We start from the raw sequence: 16,090 nt of genomic DNA on the forward strand, positions 1-16,090 counted from the left end.
CTATTGGTTTAAATGTGGCTACGTGCTTCACAGTACGTGCGTACCAAAGGACCAATTTGAATAGATAAATATTATCTTACGTAGGTACTGGCAATTTGCTTAGCAATTGACGATCGTGATATAGTATAAATAATATCGTTTTCTAGCATCTTCCATGTGTTTCGTTACGAAAAAATATTACGTTGCTTTACAGTTTATGTTAGGTTTAAGTTTCAAAATTGCTGGCTTGCTAGAAGTAGATAAAGATTTGTCTAATTTAACTGCGGGAATATAAGTTTAACCGCCGTACTCAGAGTCACTGAATGGTTACTTAAACCAGTCCTTAAAAATTGTTTTTGATTTAAAATCATTACTAAGGAATAGTTTAAGTAATCGTTAAATGTCTTTGATTGCGGCTGTAAGTGTTAAGTTAAATAGAAGTGAACAATTAATAATATGTACCTTCAATCTCAACATTTTCTCCACTGGAGGAGTCTGAGGAGTCATCTTCTATCTTCTTCTCGGTGACTATTGTGACGCTGTTCTCTCCGCACTCGTTGTTGTGTGACCTCTTGTCCGTCACCGAGTGGAACTGGAAATAAAAAGAAAAATATTATTAATTAAATGATATAATATGAAAAATCTATGTTTTTATAGTTCTAAAACTACGACTAGATCAGACAGCTCAGGTATTGGCAACAACGGCCTCTATACTTTTGATGCCTTGATTGGAAGTTTTTAGCTACCTCTTAAGCATAGAATATATGGAAATCCTCCCTACTTTTGCCTGCTCCCACAATAAGGTGCGTTTATTTAGTAGTCTACGTACTCGAACTGATCATAATGATGAATGATAGGACCATATCTTACTCTCAGGACTAGAGCAGGATGTAGGTATATGTACACTATAATACATAATTCTACTCACGCATATAAAGAAACAACAATTCTATGCGGTGTAATTTGTTACGTTATAAAAACGTAAACGATCGTTTAACCGTTAATTACGTTCTGTGTTTATTACTCATAAAGACGTCAATAGTAAGTAGGTATTTGAACATAATTCAAACAACTAATCATAACTAGTTACCATAAAAGTATACAAAACAAACATTTATCGTCAAACACTTTCGAAGGAAAATAAAACTTAATACCATGACGTAATTGAGTTAAAAATCCTACAGACATTTAATGAGGATAAATTCCAAAGTGACGTCTAAATTTCCCACTTACGAACATAAGGATTAGAATTTTTCTTGTAGATCTTTGTTTAAGTAATGACTATTTTGTAACACTTGATTTCCTCATTACGTTCAATTACGTGATTTCGTAATTAGACGTCATTAATTACGGGTAACTGAGATGAGTCTATCTGAAAATCGGTTTACACGTGGAACTACTTAGTACAATTACTATGTACTTCTATATTTTTGATATTGATCATGTGTGTATTTTCTATTACAACATTTAACTTTCTGTGATGGTTTATGCTGTAATATATCTCCAATATCACCGTGAAGTGTAATGATACTAGGTTTTTCATCATCTAGATGCCTATTACACAAATAACCAGCTAAATTCAACTTTCTAATTAATTCTAGCCATACACGTATTACTTTACAATTAGCATCGACAACCTAATCGTTACGAGCTATTACACTAGTTTTAACAATCAACGTTCAACGTGTTTTCAAAATAATCGTTGGAATATTCCTAATAACCAGTTGTGTTGGTATTGTGAGCCGGCTCTTGCACCTGCGTTGTGCGTACGTGATTGCTATTTTACTCGTTTTAAAACCAACTTTACACGAGTTTGTGACTAAAGTATGACTAGGTAAAGTTAAAATTTGGCTGTATTTAAGCACTGCATAAAATATTGTCCCTTTTTCTAAGAGGACGTGATACGCATTTGTAGACTATTTGGACTCCGCTAGAGAAGAATACTTAAATAGTCAAATAAATTGATAAAACTAGTTTCAAGTTCAAAAAAGAAAGATGGTCAGGCATACTATGAAATTAATATTTTTGTCACGACAACATCTCTACACGGAAAAGATATAAAATCACCATGACCCACAAGGAACTATAAATTCTGATGTCATTCTTAGGTCATGCCCCAGACCTGAAAATGCCATGGTTCATATTAAATGTCTTTATACCTTTATAAGTCACATGATCTGACTTTAAAGGTACAAGTTATGTCACGAACGTTTTTACAATAAGTCAAGTTTCAAAACGGCAACTTTTCTTAACTTGGCGACCATGACATACATCACAAAAGGCTTAAACCGCAGTTGTGAATCAATACGTTTTCCTTAGTGCTCGAGGCGAGAAGTGAACCGCGAATATCATGTATAGCAGTCAATGAACTGTTGCGTAGTAGTGTTAGGTGGGGTATTTAGTGTTAGAGAGGCTTATGATGTTGTAGGCAATAGTTTTCTGTGTTTGTAGACAAAGGACCAAATTGTTTTGAACTTGGTCCTTTGAGACGAAAATTGTTTAATATATTTTATTTATGCCTTTGAACTAATATACGACGTAATAATTATATATATTTATTGTTTATTTGTTTGTTTATAAACTTGATATGTTTTTCCCCGTAAAACTAGGCGTAGGTATATTGGACCCACACTTTACTCGATATGCTTTTAATACCACGTAGTAGTCGAATATATTATTGCATAAAATTAGGTATTATAAATCCAAACTAAGAAATACTAAGAATAACAAAACGTTTTGCGTGAATCAGAAATACTTAGAAATGCAAACGAGTTTCTATAACCAAAAAACTGTTGATGATTTCACGTTAAACAGTCATATTATTAAAATACAGTACTTATAAGGCGATTTAACGATACCTCCTATATTTCACGTTAAAGACTAAAACAAGTTCCCCTGATCTGAAAACTAAATTATTTACACATTTTCAACCTTATTCATCAAGCAGTAAAGATAAAAATAATTTCCACAGTAAGGGATAGTTTGATGTGCTGGTCGTGCTAACCTCTCACTATGTTTTGAAACATCTGAGAGTGAAATGAGAACGGTTCAATAATTCTGGTTTTTGCGTCCCGTGGTGTAACAGTTTTACTAGCAGTTTCAATAAACTATATCTGTTGATTTGCTTCATCATGTCAGTGGCAATGCTTAACTATACGCCTTCTCTATATAAAAGACTCTGATCTTTTTTGCCATATCTTCACAGACGCAAGAGGGTTTACGCTATACACCTCCTCTACACAGACCTTTTCTACGCTTGGCAAGAGGGTTGGTAAAGCCTGTTTTTAAAGTTCAGGTTTATTATCATAAACAGCTGCACTTAGTCCTTTAGTCTCCTATAACACTTGTGGGAAGACTATGAGCGGTCACAAATTAAATGTGGTCTATTTAATTCTCCGATCACCATACAGCTTATTTAACACTGCATTAATTGAAGAATACCGTTTGCGCATGTGAACCATTCGAGCCTTTAGAGGAAATGTACGGTGCACATCCGAGTTGATTATGGTGGTAATATAACTCTATATTACTTACGGTATTTTGACGGTTTTGAATAAGAAAGATGCAGGAAGTCTTTATTCTCTGATGATGATGACTGTGGAGTTAGTTAAACTTAATAATGTACTGTTTTAAAGATTACTATTGTTTAGTTTGATGTTTTGACTGGACGAAGTATTAAAAAATATGCATATCAAAAGCTTGAAAGATAAATAGAAAAAATTTGGAATGAAAAAATCGAACTCAATCAATTTAACAACCACGTAAAGGCGTGGGAGATGATGTTTTGTGTCACAAGAACTCGTGACCTAATAAAAAGTTATCGGTTAATTAATATGTAACAGTTTAGTCATTAGGTAAAAAGAAAAATTATGCAGATTTATCACAAAAACTATATGACACGTGTATAACGACCTTCACACAGAGAAAAATTCAGCCTATACCGGTTACCGTCAGAATGGTAAAGAACAAACAATTATAATATTTAAATAAGTGATAATACGTGACATTATCGCACGAATTATTAAGATTACTCTAATCTGTTCACGGTAGTACTTAGTGGTATGTACAAAGGCCAGCAGTTGAACATACACCTTCTTGACATATTTCTTTAACAGATTTTCAGCTTAACACTGTTACGGTAAGATCTAAAATCCATTGAAGATTAGTATAATTTGATGTGCGTGATGAGTTACTTAGACTTTACAGAAGATTCTCCCTGTGTCACAATGTTTGAGCGTGATAGTACCGCATGTTTTAGTACTGAGTAAGTTTGCTAAACACACTTAATGCTTACTAATAAGGATAATAAAGTTGAAGTTTGTTTAAATAACTCTTGAATTAGCTGACTGGTATTTTTTTGTTGATAATGGGGACTTTCCTTGGGGAAGGTTGACTTGTTGAATGATATCATGAGAATGTGGCAATAAAACTGAGATTATGAGAAAAAGTTATTTTTATCAAAAACAACTAAGCTAACAGCAGGTAGAACAAAACAATAGCTTATTTTTTTGTAATATATTTTTTTCTTTTTTTCAATTTTCATTAAAATAGTGACTGATTGTTAGTATCAGATTGATATTTTTGTCAACATTTTCTTTGAAATTATGGATTTTGAAACTACTACGGAACCAAGGACCAAAATGTTTTTAAACCACTACTACAATGTCAATTTTCACCTGCTAATTTTTGTAACAGATCAATCAATTATTAACCTTCTGCTATATCAATACAAAGTACAATTTACTGGTTCCATTGAATATCCACGCGATGAAGGCATGAAACCTTCGGCGTGTTGAGTTACTTAGAGTTAATTTACTATATGTAATGTATCAGTTACATAGAATACAATATATTGAATTATATACCCGTATGTTTGTTAATTATTATCCATATACAAATGTGCTGATACATGAGTTCATGAATGATAGGTTTGATTAGCAAAAAAAACATCTTTACTAATTAAATCAATAACTCCAAAAAACTGAATGAATTTTGATAAAATTTTGCTATGAATAGATTATGCATTTTTTTATAAGAGCACTAGAATAAACCAATAAGCATTCATTTCTTTGTAATTCTGTTCTTTATGCAAAAAACTCAACAAAGAGGCTTTAACTGTTTTCTAAAACTGGTTTAGTGCAAAAAATAGCTACTTTTGTCCACAAATTTTATGCTCAAGTAGAAATACAATGAGACCGGTGTTATAAACAGTTTCGTTACAAAATAAGACGATATTGTAACCGGCCATAAGACGCAAGGTCGGCTTACATTCACTTTACATGGTACCGGTCCGGTTTGCTACCGATTTTTAAAGCACGTCGCGTTTTTGTATGGAAAAAATATAAGTCGCAATGTTTTTACCATTGATTATTCTGCAATGTGTATTGTACATTTTGATTTCAATTATACGGTTGTAGACATTTTGATTGTGGATTTAAATAAGTCATGGAAGGGTTAATACACTTTAGTTTTAATTTAAAATGTATAATTGGTTTTGCATTTTAAGACATTTTTTATTATTTTAATCAACTTCAAATGTTTTTGATTTTATCGAAATCTCTAGAAAAAAGCAATGTATGTCAATTATATTTAGAGAAGTATTAAAATACATATTATACATATAATGACTTAAATACGCACGTTCTTTCACTGCAATATAATTTAATATAATAATTAGGTTTACTGTCTGTGTTCTAGAAATAACTAAGTAATGACACACAATATAAATAATTTCAGCCTGCACATTGTAAACTGTAACAATTCCATTATTTAAAATAAGATTAGAGACTCTACTTCTTTAAGTAAGCACGGTATACACAGATAAACACACATAAGCCTTATTTGGAGAATAACTTTTTCACATATTTGTTGCCAATATATTTTTGAGAACAAATTGACTGTCCTGCCAGTCACCTGTCAATTTTCTTGACAGATTTTGTAACAGATAGCGGGTCTGTCCCATATAACATTGAAAGCGGGAAATATATCGTTTCTCCCATTCCTGTCAACCCATTTCTTCTATACGAATAATTATGATTGTATTAGAGGAGTATTTTATGTAAAGCAAATGTGAAAAAAAATATTTTTTTTAATATTAATGTCGGTAATTCCATCGTTTGCAACTTGATACAAAATATTTTTTATTGATTCAAGAAACATTGTGTTATAAGTTTTTTTAATGAAATAATATATAGAGAAAAAACAGTTACAAATACATTAATATATTAGGCCACTGCCTCACCGGTATTTAGTTACGTCAATTGTTTATTGCACATAAAATTATACACTAAACATGTTCTTTTTTATTGAAAAAATATAAAAATCATGTCAATAACATGTTGAGATTTACATAAATAAACAGGACTGTGATACATTGATACATATTAATGAATAATTAATTCAATTCATAAAATGTGGGATAAGACTAAGACTAACTAATTTGGTCTTTCTTTTGGTCCTTTTTATAATATAAATGTTTTTTTTATTATTATTTTTATTCACGCATTTTTATTTCAATGTCGTGTGTGAACCGAAATTAATGATTAATTACACTATTTTTTTGTTAGACAGGAGAAATTCGCAGTACATACGAAGTTAATTATGAAAGTTCAAGATAGAAAATAAACTTACCGAAGGTTTAAATAAAATAATTTTTGATTCGCGTCTCAACCGCCTATAGTCTCTGATATCGTAAAAACAATCTTCCTCATTGTCCGAGCACGTTGTGTAGCCGTGTCTACGCATTTTAATCACAATCCTCTATAATAAATCAAAATACGACTTCTAACACTTCACCCTTCAATAAATTTGAAATGAAATTTAAGAAATAACAAAATAACCAGACGGTAAAAAATAACTTAAAAAAGTTCGTAAAAATTTGAATAAATTTTTAAATAAGTTATTTCGGAATAACCGAGTGGCGTAATAATCCTAATTCGACGTCTAACCAATTGTCACATTCGCGGTGGACTGACAATGAATAGTTTGTAAAAGTATCAGATAGAGTATCTCAAGTCATGCGTTACTGTTACGATTTTTTACTTCCTTAGTTTACTCAGTTTATTTCGGAGGTTTACATCACGTGGTTGGTGGAAACTCGAACAATAGTGTGCCGTTTCCTGACATAATTAGTTCAACAACTTTTTTGTTTATATGGGACTTAGTAAATGTAGTGTGTAGTACAAGCGTTAGTAGTAAGTCCACGGCCACTATAAGTTTTATACGGCATAAAAAGTTCCAATTATAATTATTATTAAAATATACTGGCTGTAAACGGAATGCTCTTGGATGCCACAAGCAATTGAAGGTTAAAAAACTAAATTTATTTTCAAAAAATTAAAGAGTTTAGGAGATATTTGAATTCAACAGCTTTAGGCTGATGTTGCATGAATAAAATGAGAGCAAAAACGATTAAAATTATAAAAACAAAAGATTATTGTAGCGCTTTTCGAGTGTTCCGTTTACACCCTGTAGGTATTTATCACATTTAAAACAAAAAAAAATATTTTATGCATCTGTATAGGAATATACAGGTATATCAAAAAAATGTTGACCCAATAAAATAAAATCAAACAAAAAATATGTGAGACCAAAAAACAAATAAAAAATTACCAGTTTTTGTAATAGCTGTTACCACCATTGACGTCATAAGAGTGCAATGGCACGGTCTTGAGATCATTCTTGTTGGATAAAAATGGTCCTTTTTCAAGTTCAAATGTTTACGATTATTTTATTGTGGGACAAACAAACATAATTGTCACGAATAACGAAATTAACACTCTATTTTAAATAATTTAAAGTTTAATTTACTATGAAACTCGTAGTGAGAACTTTACAATATTTTTGACACGTGTTTGCTCTATATAAATAAGATATATGTATGTATAAGGTAATATGTAAGATAAGTAACTAATACTTAATTAATAAAAACATTTTTACCTACTATCAAATTAGAGCAAGATAGTGGGTTGAATGACCTCAATAATAATAAATATAAAAAGTGAATAAATTAGTCTTACTATATTAGAAAATCTTTTTATTTATATAAGTATTGTTTTTTACACTATCCCTTAAAAGAGTATATGGTTGTATTAAACTAAAAATACTGCAAGCCATTACTGTATAACTGTTATATGGCCCTAACTATATACCAATTATATTTTCTTATGAACATTAATATCGGGGTTGGCTGCCTAAGACCAAATGCTAAAATAAAAAAAATACATTCTGCCGATCGATTAGATAATTCTAATAAAAATAAAAGCCATCTATTATTAGATGTATACATAGATACACTTATTTCACCTCGAACAAGGCCCTAAATGCAAGCACAAAGATTATACATATACTTATATATGTATGTAGATAGGCATATAAGCTTATCGATAAAAGTCATTAACCCTTTTATCCACGGCGTTATCATTTCAATGTGTGTCAATATGACTAGTCACTTTAATGCCATGTTTATATACTATATATATTTTAGTATATCTTAGCTTTAGATAAGATTAGCTATGTTAAACTATGTTGTATATTATGTATTGCTAATAAAATGTCTGTAGTATACTGTCATAATGCGGTGGTTATAATATAATGAGTGTTTTATATGTTTTTAAACTGTTTATCTGATTATGTTTATTTTTAGGTTTGTTTAGTTTTTTGTGCGGTGATAAAAAAATTGTTGTTTGATATTTTTATGTTTGATTATTTTAACTATATATTTTAGGTATATACGCATCTAAATACATTTATTTATAATATATTAAACTTATTAGTACAATGTGTGTTTCACCTGTTTGTTTTAACATTGAAATATATTTTTTAAACTATGCTTTACTATTAAATGTATCCTATATGTGACACATTAAAATAAAAAAAAAATACACTAATAATTAATTAAACAGTACTAACTGAGACTTCGAACTAGGCAGTTGTTTTTAGAACCAAAAGACAGTTAATTCATATTTAGATAATATAATAAAATTGTATATATTTCTCCGCCGTAAGCACAGTTTAACTCTATCATATATATTTCACTAGCGAATAAACTATGACACAGTTGCGTATAGATATGACATTTAATATATTTCGTAAAAGTTTTAGAGAGAGTATAATATATGGCAATAGTTCTCAAATGTTGTAAGATGTGGCTATACCAATAGGGCAAGAGGGATTCTGTTTGATGGAATATCAGCCTTTATTATGTTGGTGATAGTGGTTATTATTATGTGGCACACGTGAAGGGCCTCGTTGGTTCTTTCGTAGTAGGAAGTAATGTGCTTGCTGAGACTGTTACGTTAGTAAAGTGTATTATAATGTTAGGTTATTATTTATCACACAATGTATTGGTGAGTTACTAAATAAGTTCATAGTCTTTTTATATTAACCAGATAACAAAATATACAAAAAATATGTTCGTAAGATTTCAACTAAATCTATTATCAAAGAAAGCTTAAAACTTCAATTTACAAAACAAACAAAAAGCCTTTCCAAACTAAACAGGAAAAACACACTATCAGTACCCTTAGTATGAGTTTGCTTTCGAAGAGAAAAGAGAGCACGTTCGGCGCTATGATTGGCCGGCGACAATAACCAACCAATCAGAGCTCCGAACGTGCTCTCGTTTTATTTAAGTTCAACGGTAAGCAAACTTGTACTAAGGTACTGACCAATCACATTGTGATAACCATCATTGTCCTCTTTCTTTTATCACACGTATCACACATAGGTAATCCATTACAACAACTAGGTTACATGATAACCACGTCTGGCAGACAATGTGGTACATAAGATAAATATTTTATACGTCTAAGATAAAAGTTATCAATAAAGGAACTGTTATTTTCTTATCGTGGGAAAATGAACTGCGCATTTCTGTAAGATCTAGAAGTTGCATGTGAATTGTGCAACTGATTAGTAATAATAGAGTAGAATGAATTTCATGCCAAATGCTATTAATTCAAAACCACATAAAAATCTTTGTTATCTTTATGTATATAAAAATAATAATAAAAAATGATTGTATTACAGTAAGATATCTTTCTAGAACTCCAAAGTTGCATTGACATCTATCGAAATGAATACAGCAATTTAGGTGTTGAAGTGCAACTAACGCAGAAACGGCATTTGTTTCGCATATTTTTGTTTTATCAGAACAATTCGATTACAATAATTAATTTGGCTGGTGAATAAATAAATGTACCTATTACATAATAGATATGTTTATATATAATAATTATAATATATCGCCTTACGAGGCTAAATGCCTAAATGGTCTGATGTAATACACATAATCAGGTTTCTATATCATTGCGTCTTTTGAATGTGTTAGGTTTGAAACGTAATAGCGGTTTTCCTTGAAAATACGAGTATCTGGTTACTATAAAATAGGTATTAGATATTGCAACTAGTACACGTGCGTAGATCTAGGTATTACTTAAGTTGTGTGAAGTTTTACCTGTATATAGTAAAAATAGAATTATACAATAAACAACATTATTAGGGTAATATTGTGTACCTAATTTGCGTAATTCGCTTGTTTATTTTTCCTCTATACCTAAGTTGTCTGCCAAATCATTTGAATGTTATTGAAAAAAGATATTTAGTTCTATGAATATATTTTTATGATAACTTTTACATGTCAGAATTTATTAAATACTGACTTCTGTCAGCGGCCTCACTCGTAGGTTAAAAAACCACCCAAGTCAACTCATAGCCTGCCTGTATGCCAAACTACATCAAAATCCGTTCAGTAGTTTCAGCGTGATTGACGGACAAACATCCAACAAACTAACTTTCTCATTTATAATATTAGTGTGATTTCTTAGATATTCAGAAATAAACTATTACTACAGTTAAAACTATTATCTCTGTAAATAAAATATTATGGCCCAGACAATATTATTATGTATAGGTAACATTTCAACTTTCAAGAATTATTGCAAATTCTTTCATAATATCCTTATTCATTGCAACCGCTTCGGTTTTTACGTTACCCAACAAAACAAAGGGAAAACCATTTCTTTGTACCTCACATGCGTGACACACTTAGATAACAATTGTCCTTTAAAAGGACACAAACGTACACTGACCATTATTCCGTCCCCCATAGAGGTCATTTTACAACGCAATACATGACTCAGTAATATAAAAATAAACCTTAAACGTATTAAAAAGAAAGGTATTCTGGAAAATTCTTGCTTGTATCGCGTGTTCGACTATCGCTCAATAGGTAATGCACTTTACTTCCTTCTAGCGTATTATGCAATGTTTTATGTGCATTGACGTTCATATGCGTCAGTGTTTCATGGCGTGTGTAGTTTATGATCATGTGGGGGAATAAAATTAATTATCATAACTAGCCATTTATGATATCCTTTAACGTCAATAGCATGTGACAGTTTACTGCTGGACTATACGCTTCCTGTACTTAAAGGAGTAACCATAACCAACCATAATCTACACTTTGGTGACCTTAGTTTAGAAACTTCAGGTTTGTCAATGAGAACTTTTTTTATGATATAAGCCGGTAAACGAGCTGACGAATAACCTGATGGTAATCAATCATCACCGTCTCTGGATACTCGTTTAAGGGTTGTTGAGGAATCGGGGATTGGAAAGATTTAGAAGATTGGAAAGGGGGTAATTGGATCTCCAGTAACTTCACCCACATACGTGGGTTTTCTGTGAGGCTATCACTTCGGTAGAGCCATTCCATTTCTGCCGTGATGCATGGCTCTGTCACACTTAAATAATTACTGCCCAGTCTCTCAATTAGGAGAGCCTAATTTAACCAAAATAAAGTTCAAATAAGGGTTAAACCTAAGTCTAAATCAGATTCAGCTGAATGACAATTACTATCTGTCATTCTCAACCTCAACATAATTGTTTAGACCCTCATCTAGACCTTTACAATTCAAAGTACCTATAAAAACAAGAGGGACTGACAGCCCTCCAAGTCTCCAAGCTATACCTCTTTTGAACGTCATGTAATAAGTCTGAGTGTAATTATATCAGTGCTCCATATTAATTATCACGATAACGATAAAGCTTTTCAAGTAAATAGTAATCATTTTCGAAGTCAGTCTGTCTCCAAATACTCAAGTAATTAACCTAATACAATATTTAAGTAGAGTAATATTATAAAATCTTATCAAACACTTGATTTGAAGGGTGAAGGAGTTTCTATTGCTATCAGTAACGAGTTCAAGTGCGTCAATACTATTGCACACTGTTTTATAACACTCAGTAATAATAATGTCTATTATTAATAATATCAGTCAGTAGTCTTCCATACTTCAACAATGTACTGACATTTGATAACACTCAAAATAACATTCGTTATGTATAACATAACACGCTGTATAGTATGAAACTTTGATTCATATTTATAAATAGGTACCTATAGATACACTAAAAAAATTCATATCTATAATTTTGCAAAATTTCATCGAAATTTGTCAAGCCGTTTAGGTGTAAGAGTGCAACAAACATTTTGAAACACACATTTTAAACATTTAATATCGATTTTAATAAAACTAAATTATTACTTACACGCATAAATACTTATCTGAATTTTCCTAATAACGTAGGTTTTAAAAAAACAGGTTGCTTTTACGTCAATGGGTTGTAATAAAAACAGAATTTTAATGCAAATATAATTCTGTATCCTTAAGTAATGTCTTTTTGCAAAGTTTTTTGCTCGTCCCTAACGGGTCTTGGAAAAGGTTGACTGGGTTTAGGATTCTTGACTCTAAATAGACCTTAATTAAGTTATTTTTAGATAATTTAATTCGACAATTATACTTTGAAAAGTGGTTTTGATGGTTATTTTTAGATCTTACCTTTGCAGGTATATGTAGAGTGCTTTATGCTTTAATATTTTTTTCCTTATGCTGTGGAAATATTTTATTGTATTAATCTGTATGGTTTAATACATAGATTTTGATAAGGCATTTTATTTGACTAGGTAAGCAGATAATCACTCCTTTGGCTTCAAGCCCTGTAAGTAGGTAAGTTTTTTATTTACATTAACCTATTTTCGTTAAAAACAATATTCTTTGAACTCGACACTAAATCGATAAATCAAGACCACGTGCTTGGCATCACAAAAAAACAAAACTAATTAGTCATAAAATCGTAATAAACTCTCAGTTCTGTATATAGAGACGCACAGACAGACGAACTATTTGTGGAACAAACGCTCGACGCGTGAGTCACTCCGGATGACTGTGTCATCACATGCGTTTACCTATAACCGAGTATTTTAAATGTTACTGCTGGGCTGCCGGACTAGTTGGTTCATCTTGAAGGGTTATTTCTAGACGATTGAAATGTCTACCTTTATAGGTAGTAATTTTGTCTAAAACATCTCATTTCTTTACTATAATTATGAATGTATTGTATTACGAAAGACAAAATAGCGATTTTGAAAGATGATGAATAAAATATTTATCTAATAATGTAGGTGTGTCCGTTCAGACCTCTAGTGAAGCTACTTACTTATATGATAGAAGAACTGAAGTGAAAAACTTCATATAATATTAGGTAGAAAGCTTACGGACGCTTTAGCCTTGGTATGTCGGAACGCAGATCTACGCGAGACATAATGTGTTTTCTATTGTGTCTTATATACCGACAGGCAAGAGGTTAAAGATACGTAAAGTAGGTTTTTAAGTATTTAAACATGCGTGAAGATCGAATGGGTTTTTGTTCAGACGGTGTATTTTGTTATGGTAAGAACTGGTTTTTAGTTGATTCAAAGTTACCAACACTTAAACCTTTAAATTGCAAAATACTTATCAGTTGCTTAAAAACCCGTAAAGGTTACCAGCATAAAATATAAATATTAGAAGTAGGCCCTTAGAGGAATGCAAGCAACGAAGTTATTCATCTAGAGATTACAATCTTTGTTCCAATACCTTTATGACGCGCCGCTGCAGCTAGCAATCAGTCTCGCAACCAACACAATGGAGTCTCTGAAGGATTTCTTTCATGATTCAACAACAAGGAATCTATACATAGCCTTTGTTATATTATACTGCCTTGCTATGTTAATTACGTAACGTAACAAAAGGGTTTTTGATTACCCGAGGGGTGTGATATACCCGTACCAACAGGTATATAAAGGAATATGTCAGACAGGGTTTATACCAATATACCTAGAATATAAGCTATATAACAAAGACTTTACATCATACATTGAGTATAATTTTATTCCGCGCTCTGTGCTACAACTGTAATTTTTGGAGATGCCAAAAAATACCCTAGGAATGTGTCTTGCTTAGGAATCACAACCAAGATCTTTAGCTTAGCAGTCGCACTTTTGACGACTTGTACAATAAGGCAGTCATGTTAATAACTTAGCATTTTTATATTAATTTTGACCAAAGCTTCATAAATATTTTCTGACCTTTTATTCTCCTTGAAACTTCATAAATAGCCGAGTGTTTGTCAAGATTTTAATATAAAATTTTTGGTCTTAAGAACGATGGTTATTTTTGAGAAATAATTGCATTTTTTATTAAGTGAAATTAAAAAAGAATATTATTTAATTAGTTGTATTTTAATGATAGATATTAGCTATATTTCTGAAGGGACAAAGACCTTAGTTTAAAAAGGACGATACATGCGACCTACGATTTGTCCAATAGCACTGATCAGTATACAAGTGCGGTTAATAGCTGCCCTTAAATATTCAGTGCAGAGTAGTTCCCGCAGCCCCGCAATAAAGGAGGTAAATTTTAAAAAACTAGCTATTCTTTACAAGTATAGAAATTAATCTAGCTAATACCTAGACTGAGTGACGCAAAACATAATCGTACAGGTCGAGGAAACTTGTTTCAAACGGACCAAATGACGCAAGTGAAGTGAAGTAATATTTTTCCTTTCTACTTACTATAACTGCATAGTTTTAAGTTTCATACAATTTTCCAATATTTAAACTTATTCAGGAATAATATTCACACTAATATTATAAATGTGAAAAATTGTTTTGATGTTTGTCCCTCAATCGCGCTGAAAATACTGAACGAATCTTGATGGAAATTGGTATACAGACGGTATGAACAGACTTGGATGATATTTTTTATCCCATGGTGAGAGAGGCGAATTATAATTTAAAAACAATTGTGACATTTCCAATTTGTTATAATTCTAAATTTAATATCGTAACCTTCTCTCACTTCTAGTATTTGACTGTAAAACCTTCAACTTTACCTAAAAATAACTAAATTAATAATTAATTGAAAATGTCAGGTCATTTTATCTTAGTCATAAATTAATGATATTTTAATAGCATTTTTTCTTTTCTATCTCACGCCACAGAGAGGGAAATACGATAATAATTCATAATGTACTCGTACTATTATATTTTTATTATCAATTTATTATGTAGTTGACTCTGTTATCAGAATTCGTATGTATTGTCATTTGTTTGTTTGAATTCCGCGATGTTCCAGAAATGTTATGACTTGTGGTGAAGTTTTTGGGTGAACGGAGATAATTAAACTGCAAATTAAATTATCTGTACACGTCACTGGTTTTTTAGCATCTGAAATAAAATGTCTTTTTTTCTTTCTTTCTTTTTTTAACCCACTTAAAAATGAATGTTCTCAGTTTGCCCTGTATGTTTGTACGCGATTATCTTGCGTTTGGCTGAACCGATTATGATACGGTTTTCAGCATAGTATTTTTCAGACTTAGGACTAGGTTTTAGGTATATTACCTAACTAATAAAATAGAGTTTCGCAATTTAAGTTTTGAGGATAATTAATTGTCCATAGCAGCTTTGATTACAATATTATAGGCTCGCTTTTCTTTACAATAGAAGAATTTTCTAAAACATACTAGATTAAATACAATGCATGTAAAAACCTGCTTACGAACTTAGCACATTTATATCTTTTAAAGTAAAAACGTTTAAAAACAACTACGAGTATTGAATTTCAAGGCGAACACTTTCGACTTAAATGACTTGCCTTCAACTCGAGTCTTATTGTCAAGGATTGTTTAGTTCTTTCCGTTTTGTTTTTAGGGAATTCTATTGTAATTACTAGTCTAGGTAACTACTCGTACGTGAAATGGTTTATTTACAATTAAAAACAATTGTATG

At 31.2% G+C, this 16,090-nt stretch overlaps 2 protein-coding genes across 7 annotated transcripts in view; one reads left to right on the forward strand and one right to left on the reverse strand.

Annotated features, from left to right (window-relative positions):
- The window catches only part of LOC118272456 (adenylate cyclase type 2), a 210,907-nt gene that overhangs the window by 124,676 nt on the left and 70,141 nt on the right, over positions 1 to 16,090 (forward strand). The window lies entirely within an intron of this gene.
- Positions 1 to 16,090, reverse strand: part of LOC118272457 (probable E3 ubiquitin-protein ligase sinah) — a 46,909-nt gene that overhangs the window by 17,795 nt on the left and 13,024 nt on the right. For 2 of the 3 annotated variants that reach the window (XM_035588985.2, XM_035588984.2), the window contains exon 2: positions 442 to 571. In XM_035588985.2, the coding sequence (XP_035444878.1) occupies positions 442 to 571 (130 nt within the window). Of the gene's footprint in view, positions 1 to 441; positions 572 to 6,609; positions 6,939 to 16,090 lie in introns of those variants that run through there. The other variant, XM_035588983.2, reaches the window with a different exon arrangement.

This window comes from Spodoptera frugiperda, chromosome 4 (assembly GCF_023101765.2).
Source record: "Spodoptera frugiperda isolate SF20-4 chromosome 4, AGI-APGP_CSIRO_Sfru_2.0, whole genome shotgun sequence".
Taxonomy (NCBI): Eukaryota; Metazoa; Arthropoda; class Insecta; order Lepidoptera; family Noctuidae; genus Spodoptera; species Spodoptera frugiperda.